This window comes from Geotrypetes seraphini, chromosome 8, assembly GCF_902459505.1.
Source record: "Geotrypetes seraphini chromosome 8, aGeoSer1.1, whole genome shotgun sequence".
Taxonomy (NCBI): domain Eukaryota; kingdom Metazoa; phylum Chordata; class Amphibia; order Gymnophiona; family Dermophiidae; genus Geotrypetes; species Geotrypetes seraphini.
This window is the reverse complement of record NC_047091.1, coordinates 52707753-52730631: the sequence shown is the minus strand read 5'-3', so window position 1 is coordinate 52730631 and position 22879 is coordinate 52707753. Positions and strand designations below refer to the sequence as shown.

At 44.4% G+C, this 22879-nt stretch overlaps 1 protein-coding gene across 3 annotated transcripts in view; it reads left to right on the top strand.

Annotated features, from left to right (window-relative positions):
• The window catches only part of MAP3K10 (mitogen-activated protein kinase kinase kinase 10), a 165892-nt gene that overhangs the window by 110916 nt on the left and 32097 nt on the right, over window positions 1-22879 (top strand). For all 3 annotated transcript variants that reach the window (XM_033956249.1, XM_033956250.1, XM_033956248.1), the window contains exons 8-9: window positions 4467-4605; window positions 8811-8923. In XM_033956249.1, the coding sequence (XP_033812140.1) occupies window positions 4467-4605; window positions 8811-8923 (252 nt within the window). The remainder of the gene's footprint in view (window positions 1-4466; window positions 4606-8810; window positions 8924-22879) is intronic.

Sequence of the window (22879 nt, the reverse complement as noted above, 5' to 3'; positions counted from 1 at the left end):
CAGAACCAACCGGAGGGGAGGAGGCCTGGCCCTGCTTTACAAATCCTTTTTCGATATCCAGCTCCTTGAAAAGGGCAGCCATACATCACTAGAATTCTTGCTAGCCTTAGTCAACGATGAACTCCATCCCTACCCATTAGGCATCCTGCTATTTTACCACCCACCCACCCCCTGGAACAAATCCTCCGAACTCGTCCTAGAGACCATAACAAGGGCCTTCCTAAAATTCCAAAGACTATTGATCATTGGCGATATCAACCTCCACCTAGTTGATAACACCAACAAGGATGCAACCGATTTCAAAGACTTCCTCACCTCCCTCGGTTTCACTGCCCCTCCGCCCACTCCTACCCATGATAAGGGGCATACTCTAGACATCATCAGTTTCCTCGACCTGACTGAACACAAAACTTCTGCTGAAGATGCCCATTGGGAACATGTCCCCTGGTCTGATCACCTTCTTGGCTCCGCCTGCCTTCCCATTTTCATGTCCCACCCGGGCACTCCTCCCCGAGCCACAAACTATATCACCTACCGCAAAAAAAATCATGAGTGAACTGTTCTGGCCCAATTTCTCAACCATCTCCCTCCTTCTCCTGACCATACCGACCCTGATTCCAATTGGCACAACTGGGTAACCCTTTCTGAATCCACTTACCGTGCTCTCGCTCCTCTCTCTACTAAACCTATCTCCCACTCCCGCAAAGCTCCCTGGTATCTTCCATATCATAGGGAATTGAAGCAGAAATGTCGAGCACTGGAGCATAAATGGAAAAAATCGAAATCCCCTTCTGACAGACAATCCTGGAGAGACAACATCAAGTTCTACAACACGGTATTGACAAAAGCAAGGAAAAATTTCTATGGTGACAAAATCACCAGATCAAAAAACCAAACTAGTACACTGTTCAACATCTGGCGTAATTTAACATCAAAAAATGACTCCACCTTCCCCTTCTCTCCCCCATCCGCAAACGACCTAGCCAAATTTTTTAACGAAAAGATCATTACCATAAGAAGTTCTTTCCCCCCAACCATCTCTTACAATTCTCTACCTCCCAACGACTCCAACTTTTTCCATGCTGATAGATCCTGGACTGCCTTCGAAATAGCCTCCGAATCCCAGATCTCTAAACTTTGTCTCAAATTGAAATCCTGCAAATGTATCCTAGATCCTTTCCCATCCTACCTTTACGATAACATTCCTGCGCAGGCCATCTCCTCCCTTACCAATCTTGTAAACACTGCCCTACTATCTGGCCTGTTCTCCACAGAAATGGGACATATTGCCTTATCCCCTCTTCTGAAAAAAGCTGATCTCGACCCTTCCTCACCATCGAACTACCGCCCCATAGCAAATATCCCCCTTCTAACCAAACTGCTTGAGTCCATAGTCGCTATCCAGCTATCTTCTTACCTAGAGAGATTCTCCATTCTCCCCCCTAACAACATGGCTTTAGACCCAGCTTCAGCTCTGAGTCCCCTCCTTGTCTCCCTAATATCAAAGGTGCAACAACTACATTCTCGAAACAAATTCGCTGTTCTGTTACAATTCGACCTCTCTGCTGCTTTCGATGTCGTTTACCACGACATACTACTTTATCAACTTTCTGAGATAGGAATTGATTCCACCGTTCTTAATTGGTTCTCAAACTTCCTTCGCTCTCGCTCCTACACTGTCAACTCTAATGGCACCATGTCCGCTCCTTGGTCTCCTTCTTGTGGTGTCCCTCAGGGATCACTGCTATCCCCTATCCTTTTTAATATCTATATGTCCTCACTGAAGCTCTTCCAGCTTTCCCCCCATGAAACAATCTACACATACGCCGATGATATCCTTGTCCTTCTTGAAACAGACCAGAACCTCACCAATCTCCACGATAACATAACATCCTGCATAATGAGACTCCACTCCTGGTCCCTCTCGGTACAGATGAAACTAAATGAATCAAAAACAAAATTACTCTGGCTCGGCCCAAAGTTAGAATACCTGCCCTCCCTCTTCGCACTACCCTTCGCACTGCCTTACACCTTGAGTTCTTAAGAAGGTCCTTGGCGTCATTGATTCCTCTCTTTCCCTCAACGACCACCTCAACTCCTTGACAAAATCATGCTTTTTCAGCCTCCACATGCTAAGGAAAGCAAGACCCTGCTTCCGCCAAAAACATTTCGCTGTCCTTGTCCAATCCATCATCCTCTCCAAACTTGACTACTGTAATGCCATTTACCTATGCTTAACAAAAAAAAGCCTCCAAAGACTCCAGCTTATTCAGAATACAGCAGCCAAGCTGATCTTTGCAAAACGTAAATCTGACCACGTCTCCCCACTCCTGGCCAATCTTCACTGGCTCCCAGTGATTTCCAGAATCCAATTCAAATGCTCTTGCCTGGCTTTTAAGATTATTCACGGCATCCTTCCTTCCCTATTCCCACTTTCCTTCAACTCCTCGTGCCCTGACTCCACCAGGACCACCCATAAATTAAAACTATCCTTCCCCTCCCTACATGGTATTCTCCACACAGGTAAACTGGGAAAATCACTTCTATTTAAAATCACAGGTCTCTGGAATGACCTTACCATCCCGCTGCGGAACCTGAGCTCCCTCCATTTATTCCGCAAGCAACTAAAAACCTGGCTCTTCTCTAACATGTAATTTTTTTTTTCCCTTACTTTTCCACTCAACTTATAAACTTATGTAAACCTTTTCCTACCCTTTCTTATTTTTAAATTCTTGTAAACTGTGCCGAGCTCTACTTCCGTGGAGATGATGCGGTATATAAACTTAAAGTTTAGTTTAGTTTAGAATTCTTGAAACACAAAAATGTCTTTAATGCAAAATCAGAAAAAGGAAATGACTTACAGTTAGAAGTGCTGTTCAAGAATCTTGCCTTTGTAAACTGGGAGTCTGACTCAACCTAGGGTTACCAGATTTCCTCTTTAAAAAAAAGAGGTGTGGATCAATTGGTATCACCAGATAGTTTGAATATTTCTCAGTTTTTGGAGTCTTCTAAAGATTATATTGCAAAAAGAGCAACATTACTGGTAACGTTAAAATCTGAAATGGAAAAGCAAGCTATTCTTAAACTTTATTTTATTAATAAGCAAGCTCTATTCTGTGGACAGAAATTTAAATGTGTTTCCAGAGATGTCTCCAGGCAAACACAGTATAGAACAGGGATCTCAAAGTCCCTCCTTGAGGGCCGCAATCCAGTTGGGTTTTCAGGATTTCCCCAATGAATATGCATGAGATCTATGTGCATGCACTGCTTTCAATGCATATTTATTGGGGAAATCCTGAAAACCCGACTGGATTGCGGCCCTCAAGGAGGGACTTTGAGACCCCTGGTATAGAAGAAGACAGTTCCTACAACTCAAGACACAAGTTTTGGCAGTAGGAGCCTTATTCTTCCTTAAATTCCCTTGTAAATGTTTGGTTACATATGAGAGTAATAAGTATAGTTTTGTTGATCCATCTCAGTTGGAAATTTTCTTACAATACAATCCTAAAGTAGATAAATTACCTAAGATTATTACAAAGGTTGATAAGAAATGATAAAGTAAAGAAAGGAATATAGTTGTGTCTGATTGTCAGATTATAATTTAAATTACCTTGTAATTATGTGATTTATCTGGTGATGTCACAGTCCCAATAACATGGACTTAGAATTGAATTTATTTTCTTTGACTTAATAATTATTTTTGTTTACATTAGTGTGCATTCCTTTTTTATTTGTTGTAACAAATGAATAAATTAAAAAAAAAAAAAGAGGACACCTGTCCCGCCCTGTTCTGCTTATAGGATCACAGGACTGAGAATATGATATGCCAGTGATTGTTCTGGTTTTTTTGGCACACAGACTAAGAATTGCTGGACACTTACAATTGTTTCATATTTTTTATTTTGTGCACACGAGAGTTATGCATGCAAATGATACTGTTTGATAAATTATATGTAGCAATGTTGTATACCAAGTGTAAAATGTTGTATACCAAGTGTTGGAACCCAAGCACAGTACAGGGTAAAGCTTTGGATTCTTGCCCAGAAATAGCTAAGAAGAAAAAATTAAAAAATTTAAATTGAATCAGGTTGGGCAGACTGGATGGACCATTCAGGTCTTTATCTGCCGTCATCTACTGTTACTATGTTAAAATTCAGTGAGCAAGTTGATAAAATTAGGGGGTATTTTTCAACTTCATTGTTCTCTCCAGAAATTTTTGCCAGTCAATTGGCTTGAAGAAGTACCTGGGTGGCTGTGGGGGAGTAGGATTATACATTTTTCTGTTAAGTTTGCTGGGTGGTCAGTAAAATCAGCTGGGTGTTGCACCCATTGAAAAGATCCTAGTGAGAATGATGAACTTGTTGGGTTTTTTTTTCTCTGAATGTTGTTTTCTGAAGCCTGCAGTATAGACTGTAAAATCTCGAGCGTTCCTATAAAAATAGGCTGTAATGACCGTCTGTTTCCAGTGACACCTGTAGATGGCAGCAAGACCTGGGGCCGCAGCACCGTGCTGAAGGAAGAAGAGCTGGTGGGGAGCAAAAAGAAAGGCCGGACTTGGGGACCCAGCTCCACACAACAGAAGGAAAGGCTCGGAGGGGAAGAGAGGTGAAAGCTTTATTTCCTGTTTTCTGGAGTGAGAGAGAAGAAAAGAGGGTCTGCTGGGTGCAAGTATTTTGTTAAAATTTGGAATGATGTTATCTTCCGCATTTCAGAGTGCAGAAAGAGAGCACAAGACAACTAATCAATTAGTGGGGGAAATGGAGAGGCAGAGAAAATGTTTTGTCATGTGACTAAGAAACAGTTAAAGATATCCAAGCATTTATTCAAGCATAGCCAAGTATTGAAGAAGTCACTTAGAAGAGTGGTGGAATCTAATGCATGTTAATGCATTCATTAGCTATCCTCTGGCCATGCAAGGAAAAAAAAATGTTTTTCATGTATGCAAAGCATGGGAAACTTTGCATCAGGGTCAGCGTAGCAGAGTTGGTTGAAAAGAGTGGGTGTCTGGCAGCACCCCCTCTCTTACTCCAACCCAACCACTCTTCCATGAATCTAGTGACCTCTCTCTTTCCCACATTCTCCCCACTGACCTGATGTGACTTCCCCATCCCCCAACAACAACAAATGTCTCTCTGGTGGTATAATAGGGCCCTCACACCCCTCTGATCCATCTCCCCCACAATCAACCTAAATGTCTTGATGGTCTAGTGGAGCCCCTCCTGACCAGACCCCTGTCCCCAATTTTTAAAAAATTGTGGGTGTCTAGAGGCACCCCCCTCCAGCCCACTCACTCATGCCTCTGGCACCACTATCTTCAAAATGGAGGCACTCCTGCCACTTATGAGTTATGGATATAGAAGGGGTATGGAAGGGGGGGGTTGGGGGGTTGCTACTAGACATCAGAGATATTTTTTAAATTGGGGACGGTGGCGTATTTGTGAAGGAGGACGTTTGTGTTGATGTTGGGAATAGAGAATGACACGGTGACAAAATTCATCACATTCCCGTCCCCGCGGATAACCGCGTGAAATAATCCCATGTCATTTTCTCGTGTCTATTTCAGCCTCAGTCCTTCTACACCAGCATTCTTCAAAGCAAAGCTTGCGGGTCAGTGGTTGTGGCCATTCATACTCTGATTCTTATGGGAGCCAAGGATAATGAAGCCATTGTGACATCACTGATGTGATTGGCTCTTAGGCACTGGTGGAATGAGGCATTATGACATCGCAATCTCAGCTCTGGAATGTTGCTACTCAACCTCGGTCCTTCTACACCAGCATTCTTCAAAGCAAAGCAAAGCCCAATTATACTCTGATTCTTCCCTCTCTCCTTAAAGAATGACATGAAGATGGTTTCCCGTGGTTATCCGCGGGGACGGGAATGGTGATGAATTTTGTCACCGTGTCATTCTCTAGTTGGGAACAAGTTTCAAGTTTATTCGTTATTTGATTGATCACCTATCACAGTTACTAAGCGATGTACATAAACTATAAATATAAGGTAAACAATAACAAGGGTATATAAAAAATATAAAATCTTTTAAAAATAGACCAATTACAACAGGAAACACTAGGATAGAAGGGAGCGAAATACATTTTATGATAGGTAAGGAAGAACATTTAAGGGTAATATACAAAGGGAAAGGGAAAACGAAATAGTTTATTGGGAGTAAAATACACAATTGAACAAAATGAACGGCAGTTATAATGAGCAATTGGCATTTCAATTAGATATTGAAAGCGTCTTTAAAAAGAAAGCTCTTAAGTTGGCTTTTAAATTTATCAAAATTTTTCTCCTGTCTTAAGTAAAGTGGGAGAGAGTTCCAAGTTTGTGGTGCTGTAACGGTAAAAATATATTGCCTTCGTGTATTAATCATTTTAAGGGTAGGAATAACCAATAAAAGTTGTTCATTCGATCTTAAAATTTTTTGAGAAGAATATGGAATTAAAACTTTGTAAATAAATGATGGAGTTTTGTATAGCAATGATTTAAAGGTGAGTAAAGATAATTTATAAAGAATGCGGTGTGCCACAGGGAGCCAATGTGCCTTTTGAAGTAACGGGGTGACATGATCAAACTTTTTGGCCCCCATAATTAATTTGATGGAAGTGTTTTGGATAATTTGTAATCTTCTAATTTCCCCTCAACAAAGGGGATGGAAGAATTGGCGGGGAGGAGGGGGCCCTCTAGACCACCAGAGAGGTTGTTTTTTATTGGGGTGGGGTTAACTGTTGGGGGATGGGGCCAGGTTTGGGGTTGCATCAGGTCAGGTTTGGGAAAAGGAAGGAAAGGGGGAGGGAGTCCAACCGTTAGACAGGGGCCCTGCAGAAAGCTGGTTCAGGGAGCCGGTAGTGTTTGATTTTTTTTTCTTAATTATCAACTTTCCCTGTTAGTGTCTGAATCAATTGCCACTCATCACTGATAAGAAAGGTGATATTTATCAATGAGCTATGAATTACTGCCACAATTTTAAATTGGCAATAATTTGCATGCTCACTGATTATAGCATGCCATGGTATTTCATTTTTTTTTGCGATAGATTTGCATTAAGCGTGCAGGCTACTCGATTCCAGTCCTTGAGGACCACAGGCAGGTCAGGTGTTTGGGATATCCACAAGGAATGTGCATAGAAGGATCAAATCACAAATTTATGGAGGAAAGCCATGTATGTAATGAGACAGTTTGAGATTGGTGAAATCTTATTTTTTCAACATCATTTTGTATTATCACAACTTTATTGCTGTAATTCTTTGTATTTGAATTTAAACTCAAAAATGGTAAAAAAAAAAAAATTGAAGCCGATTCAAAATACTGCAATGAGACTGATATATCGTCTGAAAAGATATGATAGTGTTTCTATGTTTTATAAGAAACTTCATTGGCTGCCTATAGAGAAACGTATAGAGTTTAAAACTGTCTGATTCATCATATTATACAAGCAGAGGCTTCCGATCATCTCACTATGTTCTTTTCATGTTTGCATTATTCATCTAATAGATTGAGTAATATACATTTTTATTGCAGTTTCCCCCTTTTAAGGTATACATTTTAAACGTCAATTTAATTCTTCTATTGTTATTTGGAATGATTTGCCAATACAAATAAGGACAGGAGTTAGTTATTTGAAAGTTCATAGAATGTTGAAACATTTTTATATGATAAGATTGTAAAGTTAGTACTTTTAGTTAAAGAATTGTAAGGACATCTTTTTAACCAAGGAATTGTATTTTCCCATAGAATTATTGCTGCATTTCCCTATATATAGGCCGCTGCCTATATATGAGTTTTGCAATCCAAACAATGGGTGCGGCTTCCTTATATGGGACGGCCTTTCTAATGACATCGTAGATAAGCTGCCCCATTAGTAGATCCTCCCGTACCTTTTAAAATAATGTAGCTCCCTCGCTGGCCTCCTGCCATGTTGCGAGTCCCGCGAGAACTGACGCAGGCATTGAGGAAGCAGCTGGACGCTGAAAAGATCACTCCTGTCCTGCACCACAGCCACGACATGGCAGGAGGCAGCCAGCAGAGGTATGATTTTTACCGGGGGGGGGGGGGAAGGAGGGATGTATAGGCTGCCCCATGTGGTTTTAAAACTCTTAGATAAGCCGCGGCTTATCTAAGAGTTTTAAAACATATATAGGCATTTTTTGCGGCCTATACGCTGGAGCGGTCTATAAGCAGGAAAATACAGTATGGGTTCTTTTTGATGTAAATCGCAATGAACTAAATGGTATTAAAGTGATTCGGAAATCTTGTATTAGATTAAATTAGATATGAGAGATATTTATGCACTGCCTCCTTTGTATACAAATTTCTCTCATGCATATTCATTAAGGATATCCTCAAAACCTGGCCTGACTGTTGGCCTTAAGGACCAGAACTGAGTAGCCCTGCACTACCACAAGCTTTCTGCACAGGTCCCTCTGTGATTCTAGATTCTCAACCCATTTCTCAAGACATACCCATCCAGTTAGGTTTTCTGGAACCAGAATGAATATGTATGAGATTTGCATGTGCTGCCTCCATGGTATGCAGAACTATCTCATGCATAATCATTGTGGGTGTCCTGGAAACCTGACTAGCTGGGTGTGTCTTGAGGCCTGGGTTGAGATCCCCTGTTCTAGATAATATCATTTGAATTTGGGGGGACTTTTGAGGTCCCATTGTAGCAGACCATCCTCAGACTTCTCTCTCGTCTGGTGCTGAAGTGGGTCCTCCACCCCTCTGCTTCCCCTCCCCTTCCCTTCCCTTCCTCTCCCCCTCAATGTTTGGATCTTACTGTCTTTCTGCTTATGTTTTGGTCTTAGGCTGAAGTCCCTGGGAGAGGCAACCAAGCAGTGGTCCTCCAGCGCCCCCAACCTGGGGAAATCACCCAAGCATGCCCCCATTGCCGGGGGGTTTGCCAGCCTCACAGAGATGGGTAAGAAGCTCTTCTGGAACATTAGCAGAGTCTAGGAGTTAATTAGAGGCCCTGGGAAGACAGTGGGAGCTTAGAATGAGGATATATGTTATTAAAAATATCAATCTAATGGTAAATGATGAGGCTGCTGTTACCTTTAACTCAGTCTGATATTCTGCTGGAGAGAATTTTGTCCCAGTGCACAGGACTATGGAGAATTAATAATTCAGGAGCCAGGAAAAACGCAGCATGAGCTTCCCACACACACATCTGAGCTTCATTGCTGTTCCTGAGAACCTTGAACACAGCCATGGCAGCCATATTTGCAGCCATGCCTGCTTTACCACTGCTGAGATCCCCACACACAGCTCTGCCCGTGCACCTCAGTCCTGCCCTGTAGCACCCCTGCTTTTCCACTGCTGTGATTCCCTCATACAGCTGTGCCAGTCAGTGGTGTAGCGAGGGTAGGAGGTGCCCGGAGCAGTGGTGCCCCCGCCTTTCTCTCCACCCCCCTCCTTCTGAGCCCCCACACCACACTCGTGCCCTCCCTTCCCACCCCTTTAAATCTTCACCAGCACGAGCAGCTTCTCTAGCCGGCTGCTTGTGCTAGCATTGGCTTTCCCTTTGATGTCATTTCCTGGCCCCGTGACCCAGAAGTGATTTCAGATGGAGCCAGGCTGGCACGAGCAACAGGCTAGAGTAGTTGCTAGCACTGGTGAAGATTTTAAAGGGGCACGGGGGTGGGGAAGGGAGGGCACGAGCGTGGCGTGGGGGGACAGAGAGCTGCCAGCGCCCCCCACCAAGACAGCGCCTGGGGCAGTCCATCCTCCGCTCCCTCTTACTGCACCACTGCTGCCAGTGTACCTCAGTCCTGCCCTCATTTTTCACTGCTGAAATCCCCACACACAGCTCTGCCAGTGTACCCCAGTCCTGCCCTGCAGCACCCCTTCTTTTCCACTGCTGTGATTCCCTCATACAGCTCTGCCAGTCAGTGGCGTAGTGAGGATAGGAGGCGCCCATGGCAGTGATGCCCCCCTCTCTCTCTCCACTCCCCCCTGCTCCTTCCACACCAACCCCCTTCTGGGCCCCCATGACACACTCACACTCTCCCTTCCCACATCCATACCTCTTTAAATCTTCACCAGTATGAGCAGCTTCTCCAGCCTGCTGCTCATGCTGGCATTGGCTTTCCCTCTGATGTCACTTCCTGGCCCTGCGACCTGGAAGTGATTTCAGAGGGAGCCATGCCAGTGTGAGCATCAGGCTAGAATAGTTGCTCGTGCTGGTGAAGATTTTAAAGAGGTATTGGAGGCAGGGAAGGGAGGGCATGAGCGTGGTGTGGGGAGGACAGAGAGGTGCCACCGTCCCCACCCCCTTACTATACCACTGCTGCCAGTGTACCTCAGTTCTGCCCTGATTATTCACTGCTGAGATCCACACACACAGCTCTGCCAGTGCACCCCTGCCCTATAGCGTCCCTGCTTTTCCACTGCTGAGATCCCCATACACAGTTTTGCCAGAGAACCTCACCCCTACCCTAAAGCTCCTCATGTTATTTTAGTATGAATTCTTCTTTCAATGCATCCCTTTCCTGCTCTATAGCACCCTCTGCTACTCCAGTACTAATACCCTCAAACACAAAGGGCTAAATTCACTAAGCAAACCGATCGTGTATCGATCGGTTTGCGAGCCCTTTGCGACCAAATTTCCCTCCAACCCCATTCACTAACGCCTGTAGTGATCCGATCCCGATCCTCCCATGCAAATTAGCAAAACCCAATGCAAAATAGCCAAACGATTGATTCACTAACAATTGATTGGCTATTTCGAATCGGGTTTTACTATTGGCAAACCCGACTGCTGTAGACCTGAGTTACCGACAGGTCTGTAGGTTTTTTGACAGGCCTGCCTGTCTTTTTTTATTCATTTTTTTCCATGGCACAGATATTTTGCATGTGTTACACACACAAAATATCTGCCCCATAAAAAAAAAAATTAATAACAGACAGGCAGGCCTGTCAAAAAAATGTACTCCCACACACACAAATGCACCGCTCCCCAAAGAAAATGCGCCCCCCAAGCAGGAGGGATGCCAACTCCCTCCTGCCATAAACGCTCAAAAAAACCCACATTATAATGTTGATGTTGCAGCATGGCACTCGCCCTCCCACCCCACCACTGGCATGGCACAGCCCTCGGCCCCCTCCCCCCCTCCCAGCACGGTTCACCCACCCCCAGCACCAAAAAGTTGGGAGCAGGAGGGGTGCTCAGTCCCTCCTGCTCCGTAGGCCTCCCACCCCCCAGCCCACCCCAAGCGGCCCACTGGGCCGACCTGGGGAGGGCTGGTCATGGGTGAGGCGGGGGGGCTGGTCGGCTGGCTGTGCTTGATCGGGGGGCAGGGTGTCGGGCAGGGCCAGTGTGTCAGGCTGGTGGGTGGGGCTAGTGTAGGCTCACCTGCCTGCCCTGCTCTGCCCCGATATCTCCTGCCTGCTCGCTGGATTCTCCTGCTCTCTGCTGCCCTTCCCCGCAGTGCAGGCCTGCTTTAAAACCATGGGCTTGCACTGCGGGTAACGGTGGCAGAGAGCAGGAGAGTCCGGCGAGCAGGCAAGAGAGATTGGGGCAGAGCAGGGCAGGCAGAAGAGATCAGGGCAGAGCCCTGACAGCAGTGACAGGGCTCTGCCCTGATCTCTCCTGTTTCTCCTGTCACTATTGTTAGGGTCTGTGCATGTTTGTAGATCGCACATTTGCGATCCCTGCTCGCAAATGGGGGGACGTTCCTCCGATCGCCCCCATTTGAATACGACTGATTTGTGAATTAGTTGGACCTGCCCGAATCGGAAACAGATTGTTCCAATTCGGGCAGGTTAGTGAATCTAGCCCAAAGTTTTTCCCTCACATCCCACTTAAACCCTGCAGTACCCCATCCTATTTTCATTTGCAGGTAAGTATCTTTGCTTTATTGCTGGTGGGGGATGGTGGCAAAAGGAGTATGCTTGTGGGGGAGTTTCAGAACAGCCTGGCCTAAGGAGATGGGGCAAGCAGGCGATAAAAGGGAAAGAGAGGGGTTTTGGTTATCCGGCTTCCTGCCAAGCCCCAAGGGATTGCAATCGGTGCAAAACTCAGCTGCGTGACTTATCTGCTACCAACCTCGCTATGCTCACCTTACATCCCTCAAATCACTTCACTGGCTCCCTATCCAGTTCCGCACACAGTTCAAACTCCTTTTACTAACCTACAAGTGTGTTCATGCCGCGGCCCCTCAGGATCTCTCCTCTCTTATCTCTTCTTATACACTGCCCCGAGAACTCTGTTCCTCAGATAAGCTGCTTTTATCTTTGCCTTCTCTCCACTGCCAATTCCAAATTTTGGTTCCTTTCATCTAGCTGCCCCGTGTGCCTGGAATAAACTACCTGAGTTCGTCAGCCCCTCCCCTTACCTTGTTTAAAAGCAGACTGAAACCCCATCTTTTTGTTTAGCCGTCAAGCCGTAACTTTACTCCTCACTGCTCATCACCTTAGCTAGCAGATTAACCATCCTCCCTAATTATATACCCCCCAGCCTGCAATCCTGTTTGTCTGTCTAAATTAGTGGTTCCCAAACCTGTCCTGGGGGACCCCCAGCCAGTCAGGTTTTCAAGATATCCCTAATGAATATGCATGAGAGAGATTTGCATACCTGTCACTTCCATTATATGCAAATCTCTCTCATGCATATTCATTAGGGATATCTTGAAAACCTGACTGGCTGGGGGTCCCCCAGGACAGGTTTGGGAACCACTGGTCTAAATAGTAAGCTTTTTCAAACAAGGACTGTCTCCTTCGTGACTCTGTACAGTGCTGCGTACGTCTGGTAGCGCTCTAGAAATAATTAATAGTAATAGTTGTAGTAGTCATTTCTGAGACCTTCACATACATCACAGCTTAACCCATGCATCTTGCCCCTGCCCTGCAGCACTTCCTTCTATTCCAGTATTGAGCAACTTTGCCTCTTGTTTTTCAACAGTAAAACAGCGCAATGCCAACCCTTGTTTACAAGGACAAACATTTCAGCCTGGGAGGCAGTGAGAGAGCAAACCTTTCAGTACACTGAGTCAGAGTTTTCCCGTACTGTAAAATCACCACTGCTCTAAAGAGATTGAACCTGGAAATGAGGCCCTCGGGAGCCAAGAAGCTTCTCTGGAGACTTGGAGGGGTTAAAAATGTTAGCCTGTGCCCCGACAGCCACTTGCTAAAGGTGGATTTTCAGTGAATGAATAAGTAGTTGCCAGACCCAGAGTCATCCATTTGCTTTTTTTGTCTGCAGAAAGTAGAGCCTGTTCTTGTCTTCACTGAGCCCAGCTTAGTGTTTCCAGGAGCTGGAACATCAAGATGCACAACTCCATGGCCACAAGGTTAAAAAGTTTTACTGGCTTATGTTATGAAATTCTTTCCATTGTTCCTCTGCAGGCCTGGGTGCAGCTGCCACCTCCCCTGTTCTCTCCTGTAAAACTGGACTGGATTGGTTTGCTCACAGTTCACTAGTAATGTAACAAAGAATTTAATTACACGCCTCTATGAGTGTAGGAAGCATGATATAATGAAATTAAATATATATACCGTTGCCATTGTGGGAAAGACCAAAGGTCTTGGACCAAAGTATCCTGTTTCCAACAGTGGCCAAGTCAGGTCACAAGTACCTGACAAGATTCCAAAAGAGTGAAAAGATTTTATGATACTTATCACCCTAAGATGCTCCTTCCCGCCTACAGTCTCCTACAACTCCCTAATCTCTACTGACCTCAACCCTTCCCTACCTGTCTCCAATCCCATTCCAGCCGACAGATCCTGGACCGTTTTTGAGCTTGTTTCCGAATTGCAAGTCTCCAAACTCTGCCTCAAACTAAAATCTTGCAAGTGTACCTTGGACCCTTTCCCCTCCTATCTATTCGAGAATATCTCTACACAGGCCATCGCTTCCCTCACCAATCTTATAAACGCTGCTCTAACATCGGGCCTTTTCTCCTCCGAAATGGGACATATTGCACTAACCCCTCTACTGAAAAAGACCGACCTTGATCCCTCTATTCCCTCCAATTACCGTCCAATAGCAAACATCCCTCTCCTAACTAAGATGTTAGAATCCATCATATCCACTCAACTCTCATCCTACCTAGAAAGATTCTCTATTCTCCTACCCTACCAATTCGGCTTCAGACCCAACTTCAGCACCGAATCCCTATTAGCCTCACTAATCTCTAAGGTACAACAACTTCATTCTCGCAACAAATTCGCTGTACTTCTACAATTCGACCTCTCCGCAGCTTTCGACATCATCCATAATGATATCTTAATCTTCCAACTCTCTGAAATAGGCATAAGTTCCACAGACCTAGACTGGTTCTCGAAATTCCTACGCTTACGCTCCTACACCGTTAACATAAACGGTACCTCATCCCCTCCCTGGAAGCTGATATGTGGAGTCCCGCAAGGCTCACCCCTCTCTCCTATCCTTTTCAATATTTACATGTCCTCTCTGAAACTTCTTCACCTATCCCCCCTGGAAACTCTCTACACCTATGCCGACGATATCCTCATCCTCCTCGAGACCGACTCGAACCTCACTAATCTCGCTGAGAACATATCCGCATGTATAATGAACCTCCATTCCTGGGCACATTCTGTACAAATGAAATTGAATGAGTCCAAAACAAAATTACTTTGGCTCAGCCCAATATTAGATCATTTACCCACCTCCATGCCATTATATTCCGGCTCCACTCTTCAGCTTGAGTTTTCAAGCAAAGTCCTTGGCATCATCATAGACTCCTCTCTCTCCTTCAATGACCACCTCAACTTCTTGGTAAAATAATGCTTCTTTAGTCTTCATATGCTGAGGAAAGTGAGATCGTATTTTCATCATTCTCACTTCATCGTTCTTGTTCAATCCACCATCCTCTCTAGACTGGATTATTGCAACTCCATCTATTTAAGCCTAACTAAAAAAAAACTCCATAGACTTCAGCTAATCCAGAACGCCGCGGCCAAGCTTATTTTCGCAAAAGGCAAGTTCTACCACGTCTCCCCACTCCTGTCCAAACTTCACTGGCTCCCAGTGCACTCCAGAGTCCTCTTTAAATGTGCCTGTTTAGCCTTCAAGATCCTACATGGCATCCTCCCTCCCATTATCCCACTCTTCTGGAATTCCTCTAACCCTAATTCCACTAGATCCTCCCAAAAACTGAAACTATCATTCCCCTCTACAAAAGGTATATCCCGCGTAGGAAAACTAGGAACATCCCTCCCCTTTAGAACCACAGAACTCTGGAATAACCTCACATCCCCGCTCAGAGTTTCAAGTTCCCTCCAATCCTTCCGCAAACACCTGAAAACTTGGCTCTTTTCAAAAATCTAACACTTCCCGCTTTTTGGTTCCCTGTCCCTCTTTATCTTCCTAGCTCCTTTCCTATAACCCTTCATTGTAGCTCCTTTTCAACCTAACCCTGTAAACCGTGCCGAGCTCTACACTTGTGGAGATGGCGCGATATACAAACCTAAGGTTTAGTTTAGTTTAATAATGGCTTATGGACTTTACCGTATTTTTCGCTCCATAAGACACACCTGACCATAAGATGCACCCTAGATTTAGAGGAGGAAAACAAAAAAAAACCATTCTGAACCAAATTCTCCTGCCAGGCCCTGCACCTAACCCCACACTCCTTGCCAAGCTCTGCACCCTGCCAAGCTCTGTAATCTGTACCTCCCCCCCTCTGGTGGTCTAGTGGTAGGCTGGGACAGGGTGCAGAGCAGGCAAGCAGGGCCCCCACCCCCGTATCTTTTTAAAATCCTGACAGGGCTCCCCCATACCTGTTTTTAGGTTTAAACAATTTTTATTGATGATAATAAAACAGCAGAACAGCATGCTGTAGAAGACAAACAAACATATTACATTACATTAGTGACTTCTATTCCGCCTGTACCTTGCAGTTCTAGGCAGATTACATCAGAAGATAACTGGACATTTCCAGGAGATTTGCAATTTAGGGGGCTTGTTATATAATTGAGTCTTTGAGGAAAAATTGTAAGAAAGGTAGAAGTTTGAAGATTACATCGGAGGAAAACTGGACTTCTTCAGGGAAATTACAATTTAGGGGGCTGGTTACAAATCAAACAAGCAGTTAGCAGGGAAATCCAGATCATCAAAGTTTTCCATATTAACAGAATTCATATTAGCAGCATGTCGAAGAAGTCAGCGACCAAGCGGTAGAATGAGAAGCATACTTGCGTTTAATTCCGGCGCTTCCCTCGCTGGACGGCTGCAGCAGTGAGAAGCAGAGTAGCGAACAAGGCAGGCCTGGTCCCGCGCGCTTGCCTGAATGGCTGCAGTCAGTTCTCGCGGTGCGGCTGCCTTGTTCGTCACTCTGCTTCTCACTGCCGCAGCCGTCCAGCGAGGGAAGCCCAGGAATTAAAAGCAGGTATGAGGGTGGGGGGGGGTGGCTCACTGCCGCAGCCGTCCAGTGAGGGAAGCGCCGGTATTAAAAGCAGGCACAGGGGGTGGCGGCTCACTGCCGTGGGGGGGGGGGAGGGCTCACTGCCTCAGCTGTCCAGCGAGGGCCGAGATTAAAAGGCATGGGGGGGGGTGGCTCACTGCCGGGGGGGCTCACTACCACAGCCGTCCAGCGAGGGAAGCGCCGGGATTAAAAGCAGGTACAGGGGGGGCCCTGCCACAATTAAACACAGGTGTGGGTTGTGGTATTCGCTCCATAAGATGCACCCTTATTTCTACCCACTTTTTTGGGGAAAAAAGTACATCTTATGGAGTGAAAAATACGGGAATTATCCAAACCTATTTCGATCTATGAGAATATTCTTACTGATATATGTGGTTAGCCATGTCAAGTAATTATTTGAAGAAACTGGAGTATTTGTTGTTTGTGCTTATATTTTATGACTGTATCTTGTAAACCGCCTAGGAATAGGCAGGTAAGAAAAATTTTAAATAAATATTTTAAACCCTGCTATACTAACTGCTTTCCCCACATTCTCCAGCAACAAATTCCAGAGTTTAATTACATGTTGAGTGAAAATATATTTTCTTCGGTTTGTTTTAAATCTACTCTCATCCCACTAAAATAGCAATTCAGAAGAGATAATAACCTACCCCTGACCCAACACTTCTCAAAAATCCAAATACCTAATATACAGTAGCCTAAAACAACCCAGGTGTATTCTACGAAAAACCAACCCAGTGCAACAACACAAAATCACTTAAAAGTGTTTCCCAAGGGAGCATAGCAGATGTATGTTAAGACTAAGTGCTTGTTTGAAATTACATATCCTGTGTTGTTTTTCACCTGTGTCATCAACAGTACACAGTATGTGATAATAGGTGCGCTATGAGGTGCTGAAAAGCCAGGACATAACAGATAGTGTGGAGGTACTGTGGTCAGCTCTGAAATCTACCCTACAGGAAGCAACCAACCTCTATATAAAAACGACGGAGAAATAACAAACCCCAGTGGTTCTCCGCGGAGATCTCGGAACTCGTAAAACAGAAGAAAAGAGCATTTGTATCCTACAAACAATCACAATGACTGGAAGCCAAAGAAGCCTATCTGGTGAAATCTAGAACTGTTAAAACAGCAGTCAGAGATGCCAAACTCCGGATGGAAGAAAATCTAGCTAAGAATATTAAAAAGGGGGATAAATCCTTTTTCAGGTATGTTAGTGACAGAAAAAGTAACACAGACGGAATAGTGCGCCTAAGGAAACCCAATGGTAACTATGTAGAATCGAACTCTGATAAAGCCGAACTACTCAATGAATACTTCTGTTCAGTCTTTACCTGTGAGGCGTTGGGATCTGGTCCACAGCTGCAGACAAGGGAGAGCTCAGAAGACCCGTTCCAGAATTTTGAATTTACCTCCGTCAGCATCTACCAAGAACTATCAAAGCTCAAAGTGAACAAAGCCATGGGACCAGATAAACTGCACCCTAGAGTGCTTAGGGAATTGAGAGATGTCCTGGCGGAGCCGTTAGCTGCGCTTTTCAATCTTTCCCTAAGCACAGGAAAAGTCCCATTGTACTGGAAAACAGCTAACGTCATTCCGCTCCACAAAAAAGTTTGCAGGTCAGAGTCTGCAAATTACAGACCCGTAAGTCTCGCATCCATAGTGTGTAAACTTATGGAAACATTGATTAGACACAAATTAGATATGATTCTGGATCCCCACCAGCATGGATTTACAAAGGGAAGGTCCTGTCAATCCAATCTAATCAGCTTCTTTGACTGGGTAACGAAAAACTAGATAAGGGAGAGTCCCTGGATGTTGTGTATTTGGACTTCAGTAAGGCTTTTGATAGTGTCCCATACAGTAGATTATTGAACAAGATGAGTTTGTTGGGACTAAGAGAAACATTGACTGCATGGGTTAAAGACTGGCTCAGTGGCAGACTTCAAAGGGTGGTGGTAAATGGTACTCCCTCCAAAACGTCAGAAGTGATCAGTGGAGTGCCGCAGGGCTCGATCTTGGGTCCAATCCTATTTAATATCTTCGTAAGGGACCTGCCTCAGGGACTTCGAGGTAAAATTACATTATTTGCCAATGACGCTAAACTATGCAATGTAGTGGGCGGAGTTACCGGGCCCGACACTATGACGCAGGACCTACTTTTACTAGAGCAATGGTCTACTACTTGGCAACTGAGTTTTAATGCCAAAAAGTGTAGCGGAAACCCATGCAGAATTTACACTCTGAATGGCGAGACCTTAACAAGAACTGTTGCAGAACGGGACCTGGGAGTAATCATTAGTGAAGATATGAAGACTGCCAATCACGTGGAGAAAGCTTCATCCAAGTCTAGACAATTGCTGGGTTGCATCCAAAGAAGTTTTGTCAGCCGAAAGCCTGAAGTGGTAATGCCGTGTACAGGTCCATGGTGAGACCTCATCTGGAGTATTGTGTTCAGTTTTGGAGGCCACATTATCAAAAGGATGTGCTGAGAATACAGTCGGTTCAGCGAATGGCCACTAGGATGGTCTCAGGACTCAAGGATCTCCCATATGAAGAACGTCTAGGTAAGTTGCAGCTATACTCTCTCGAGGAACGCAGAGAGAGGGGAGACATAATAGAGATGTTCAAATATGTTACTGGCCGTATTGAGGTGGAAGAAGACATCTTTTTCCTTACAGGACCTACGGCAACAAGAGGGCATCCGTTAAAAATCAAGGGTGGGAGATTTCATGGTGACATTAGGAAGTATTTCTTCACCGAAAGGGTAGTTGATTGTTGGAATGATCTTCCACTTCAGGTAGTTGAGGCCAGCAACGTGCTCGATTTTAAGAAAAAATGGGATAAACATGTGGGTTCACTTCAAGGAAGTGCTTGGGGGAGGGTTCTTCGAGTGGGCAGACTTGTTGGGCCGATGGCCCTTTTCTGCCATCATACTCTATGTTTCTATTGATGACATCACCCCCAAAATGAAAAAAAATAATAATAATTATAATACTACTGGAAAAAAATCCTTCAACAACACAGGAAACTAAACAAAATAAACATTTTTGGCCTACATACACCCAGGGGGTAATTCTATGCAGGTTACCTATATCAACAGTTGCATACATAATTATAGAATTACTAGTATAAGTCCACATCTAACTTTAGATGCTAGAACTTATGGTAATGCAATTGCTAGTGTATATGTTCGCAACTCCCTGCTGTCAGGCGTGTAACAGCTAGTATTCTAGAACCTGGATGTACCTGGATGCACCTAGAAGAGATCACAACACCCTACACAGAAATAGAAGCAGTTGCAGCAGACAGAACATGGTTCCACTTCTCACCAATACTATGGTCAGACGCCAACAAACTCTACAACAAATATAGCCACCCAATTTGCAACCTCAACCACTGCCCCCCATATCTATTGAAAGCCTCCAGTACACTATTTCGCATCCTACTCTTGCAATGGATACAAACCCTACTAACTGATGGCCTTTTCCCACAAGATCTCAGTGAAATCATCATCACTCCAATCCTGAAAGACCCCAAAGGAGACACAGACCAACCATCCAACTACAGACCAATAGCCTCAATACCACTTTATGTCAAGCTAATGGAAGGACTCATAGCCAAAGCCCTAAATTCATACCTAGAGAATCACAACCTACTCCACCCAACACAATCAGGCTTCAGAACCAACCACAGCTCTGAGACTCTACTTGGCTCACTCATGGACACCGCCAGACAACACCTCAGCACAGGCAGAAAAATGCTAGTTATCCAGCTAGATCTCTCTGTAGCCTTTGACCTGGTGGACCATAACATCCTTCTACAGATACTGGACTCAATAGGAATCAGTGGTAAGGTACTATCATGGTTTAAAGGATTCCTACAATCCAGAACATACAGAGTTAAAACAAACAAAGAAAAATCTGAGCCATGGGCTAACCCCTGCGGAGTACCCCAAGGATCACCTCTTTCTCCCACACTCTTCAACCTATACATTGCCTCCCTCAGCTACTATCTAGTCAAACAAGGTCTAACCTCCTACAGCTATGCAGACGATATCATCATTCTCCTTCCATTCGATCAACCAGCACCATCCATGACAGACAAAATACACAGAACACTTGAAGCAATAGCAACTTGGATGAAAGACCACAAACTAAAACTAAATCCAGACAAAACAAACTTCATTCTACTCGAAAATAACAAAACCCCAACCGTAACAAGCCACTTTAAAACTCCTGGGAGTGCTAATAGACAGAGGCTGTACAATGCAGCCACAAATCAACAATGCAATAAAAAAAATAATTGGCAGTCACGAGAAACCTGAGGCAAATCAGAAAATTCTTCGACAGAAAACAATTCCAACTCTTGGTACAATCCCTAATCCTGGGTCTAATAGACTACTGCAACATATTATATCGCCCATGAAAAGCAACCATAATAAAACAATTACAAACAATACAAAACACAGTCCTAAGATTGGTCTACTCACTGAAGAAATATGACCACATCACAGAGGCATATCACGACTCACATTGGCTCCCAATACAAGCGACAATACACTTCAGATTTTACTGCCTACTATTTAAAGCAATAAACGGAGATAGCCCAGCCTATTGGAACAATCGACTAATTCAATCCACCTCAACCAGACATAGGAGAACCCACGCACCATTCACACACCCTCTAACCAAAAACGTCAAAAGAAAAAAAACTGTACAACAACCTCCTAGCCACTCAAGCTGCAAAACTTGACCCACAACTCTACAACCTATTGACCACAACCACAGACTACAAAACCTTCAAAAAAGAAATAAAAACCCTTCTTTTCATAAAACACATAAAACCGAACTAACACTAGCATCACCTGCAACTACAACATATGAACTTCTAATATCATAACAACTCAGATGTAATCCTTAACAACTCAAACTACTCCCTAAACACTTCTAATATCCGGACAAACCATTTGTAATCTGCCTTGAACTGCAAGGTAATGATGGCAGAATAGAAATCCCTAATGTAATATCATGTAATGTAATATGTAAGTGCTAATTATGCCCCTGATTTGCCCATGCTTCTCTCAGGTCCACGCCTCCCTCAGAGTTGTACACTATGGATTATGCATGCTCAGTTTTATAGAGTACTAAGGATAGTTACATGTGTAACTGCAAATTAAAGTCAATTAGTACCAATTAACACTAATTATAATCAAAATTATTGGTTGCTAATGCTGATTTCTATATGGATACATCTAAAGCTCAGTATAGCGGTCACCAACTTTGGGGATCTGTTTGGGCAATAGTCGAGATGGGCCAAGTAGTCTAGGGAGACCAGAGTTTGGGGGGGATTGATTCAGTGGTAAACTGTGAGAATTACTGCTGCTAATTTCAAACTCTTTTCTAAGGGCAATGCTGGACCATGGGGAAGGGGAGAGAGGGAGGAATTTTGTACCATGGGGAAAAAAGAAGGGACAGGGAGATGTCAGAATACAAGGGTGGGAAAGGGAAACAGATGCTGGACTAGAAGACTGAAGGGAGGAAGCCACAGGGAATGATAGAAATTTGTGGGAGAGGCCAGGAGGAGAGTAGCAAGGAAATGAAGAGGATAGTGATTAAACGGGGTAGAAATATGGTAATAGGGAGTACATAAGAACATAAGCAATGCCTCTGCTGGGTCAGACCTGAGGTCCATCGTGCCCAGCAGTCCGCTCACGCAGCAGCCCAACAGGTCCAGGACCTGTTCAGTAATCCTCTATCCAACAGGAAATTGTCCAATCCTTTCTTAAACCCCAGTACCGTTCTCTGCCCTATTACATCCTCTGGAAGCGCATTCCAGGTGTCCACCACGCGTTGGGTAAAGAAGAACTTCCTGGCATTTGTTTTGAATCTGTCCCCTTTCAACTTTTCCGAATGCCCTCTTGTTCTTTTATTTTTCAAAAGTTTGAAGAATCTGTCCCTCTCCACACTCTCTATGCCCTTCATGATCTTGTAAGTCTCTATCATATCCCCTCTTAGTCTCCTCTTCTCCAGGGAAAAGAGTCCCAGTTTCTCCAATCTCTCAGCGTATGAAAGGTTTTCTATACCTTTTATCAGACGTGTCGCTCTCTTCTGAACCCTCTCGAGTATCGCCATATCCTTCTTAAGGTACGGCGACCTATATTGGACACAGTACTCCAGATGTGGACGCACCATCGCCCGATACAACAGCAGGATAACTTCTTTCGTTCTGGTAGTAATACCCTTCTTGATTATACCTAGCATTCTATTCACTCTCTTAGCGGCCGCTGCGCACTGTGCCGTCGGCTTCATTGTCATGTCCACCATTATCCCCAAGTCCCTTTCTTGGGTACTCTCATTCAATAACATCCCTCCCATCGTATAGCTGTACCTCGGGTTTCTGCTTCACACATGTAGTACTTTACATTTCTCAACGTTGAACTTCATCTGTTATTTCGTCACCCGTTCTCCTAGTTTGTTCAAGTCCCTTTG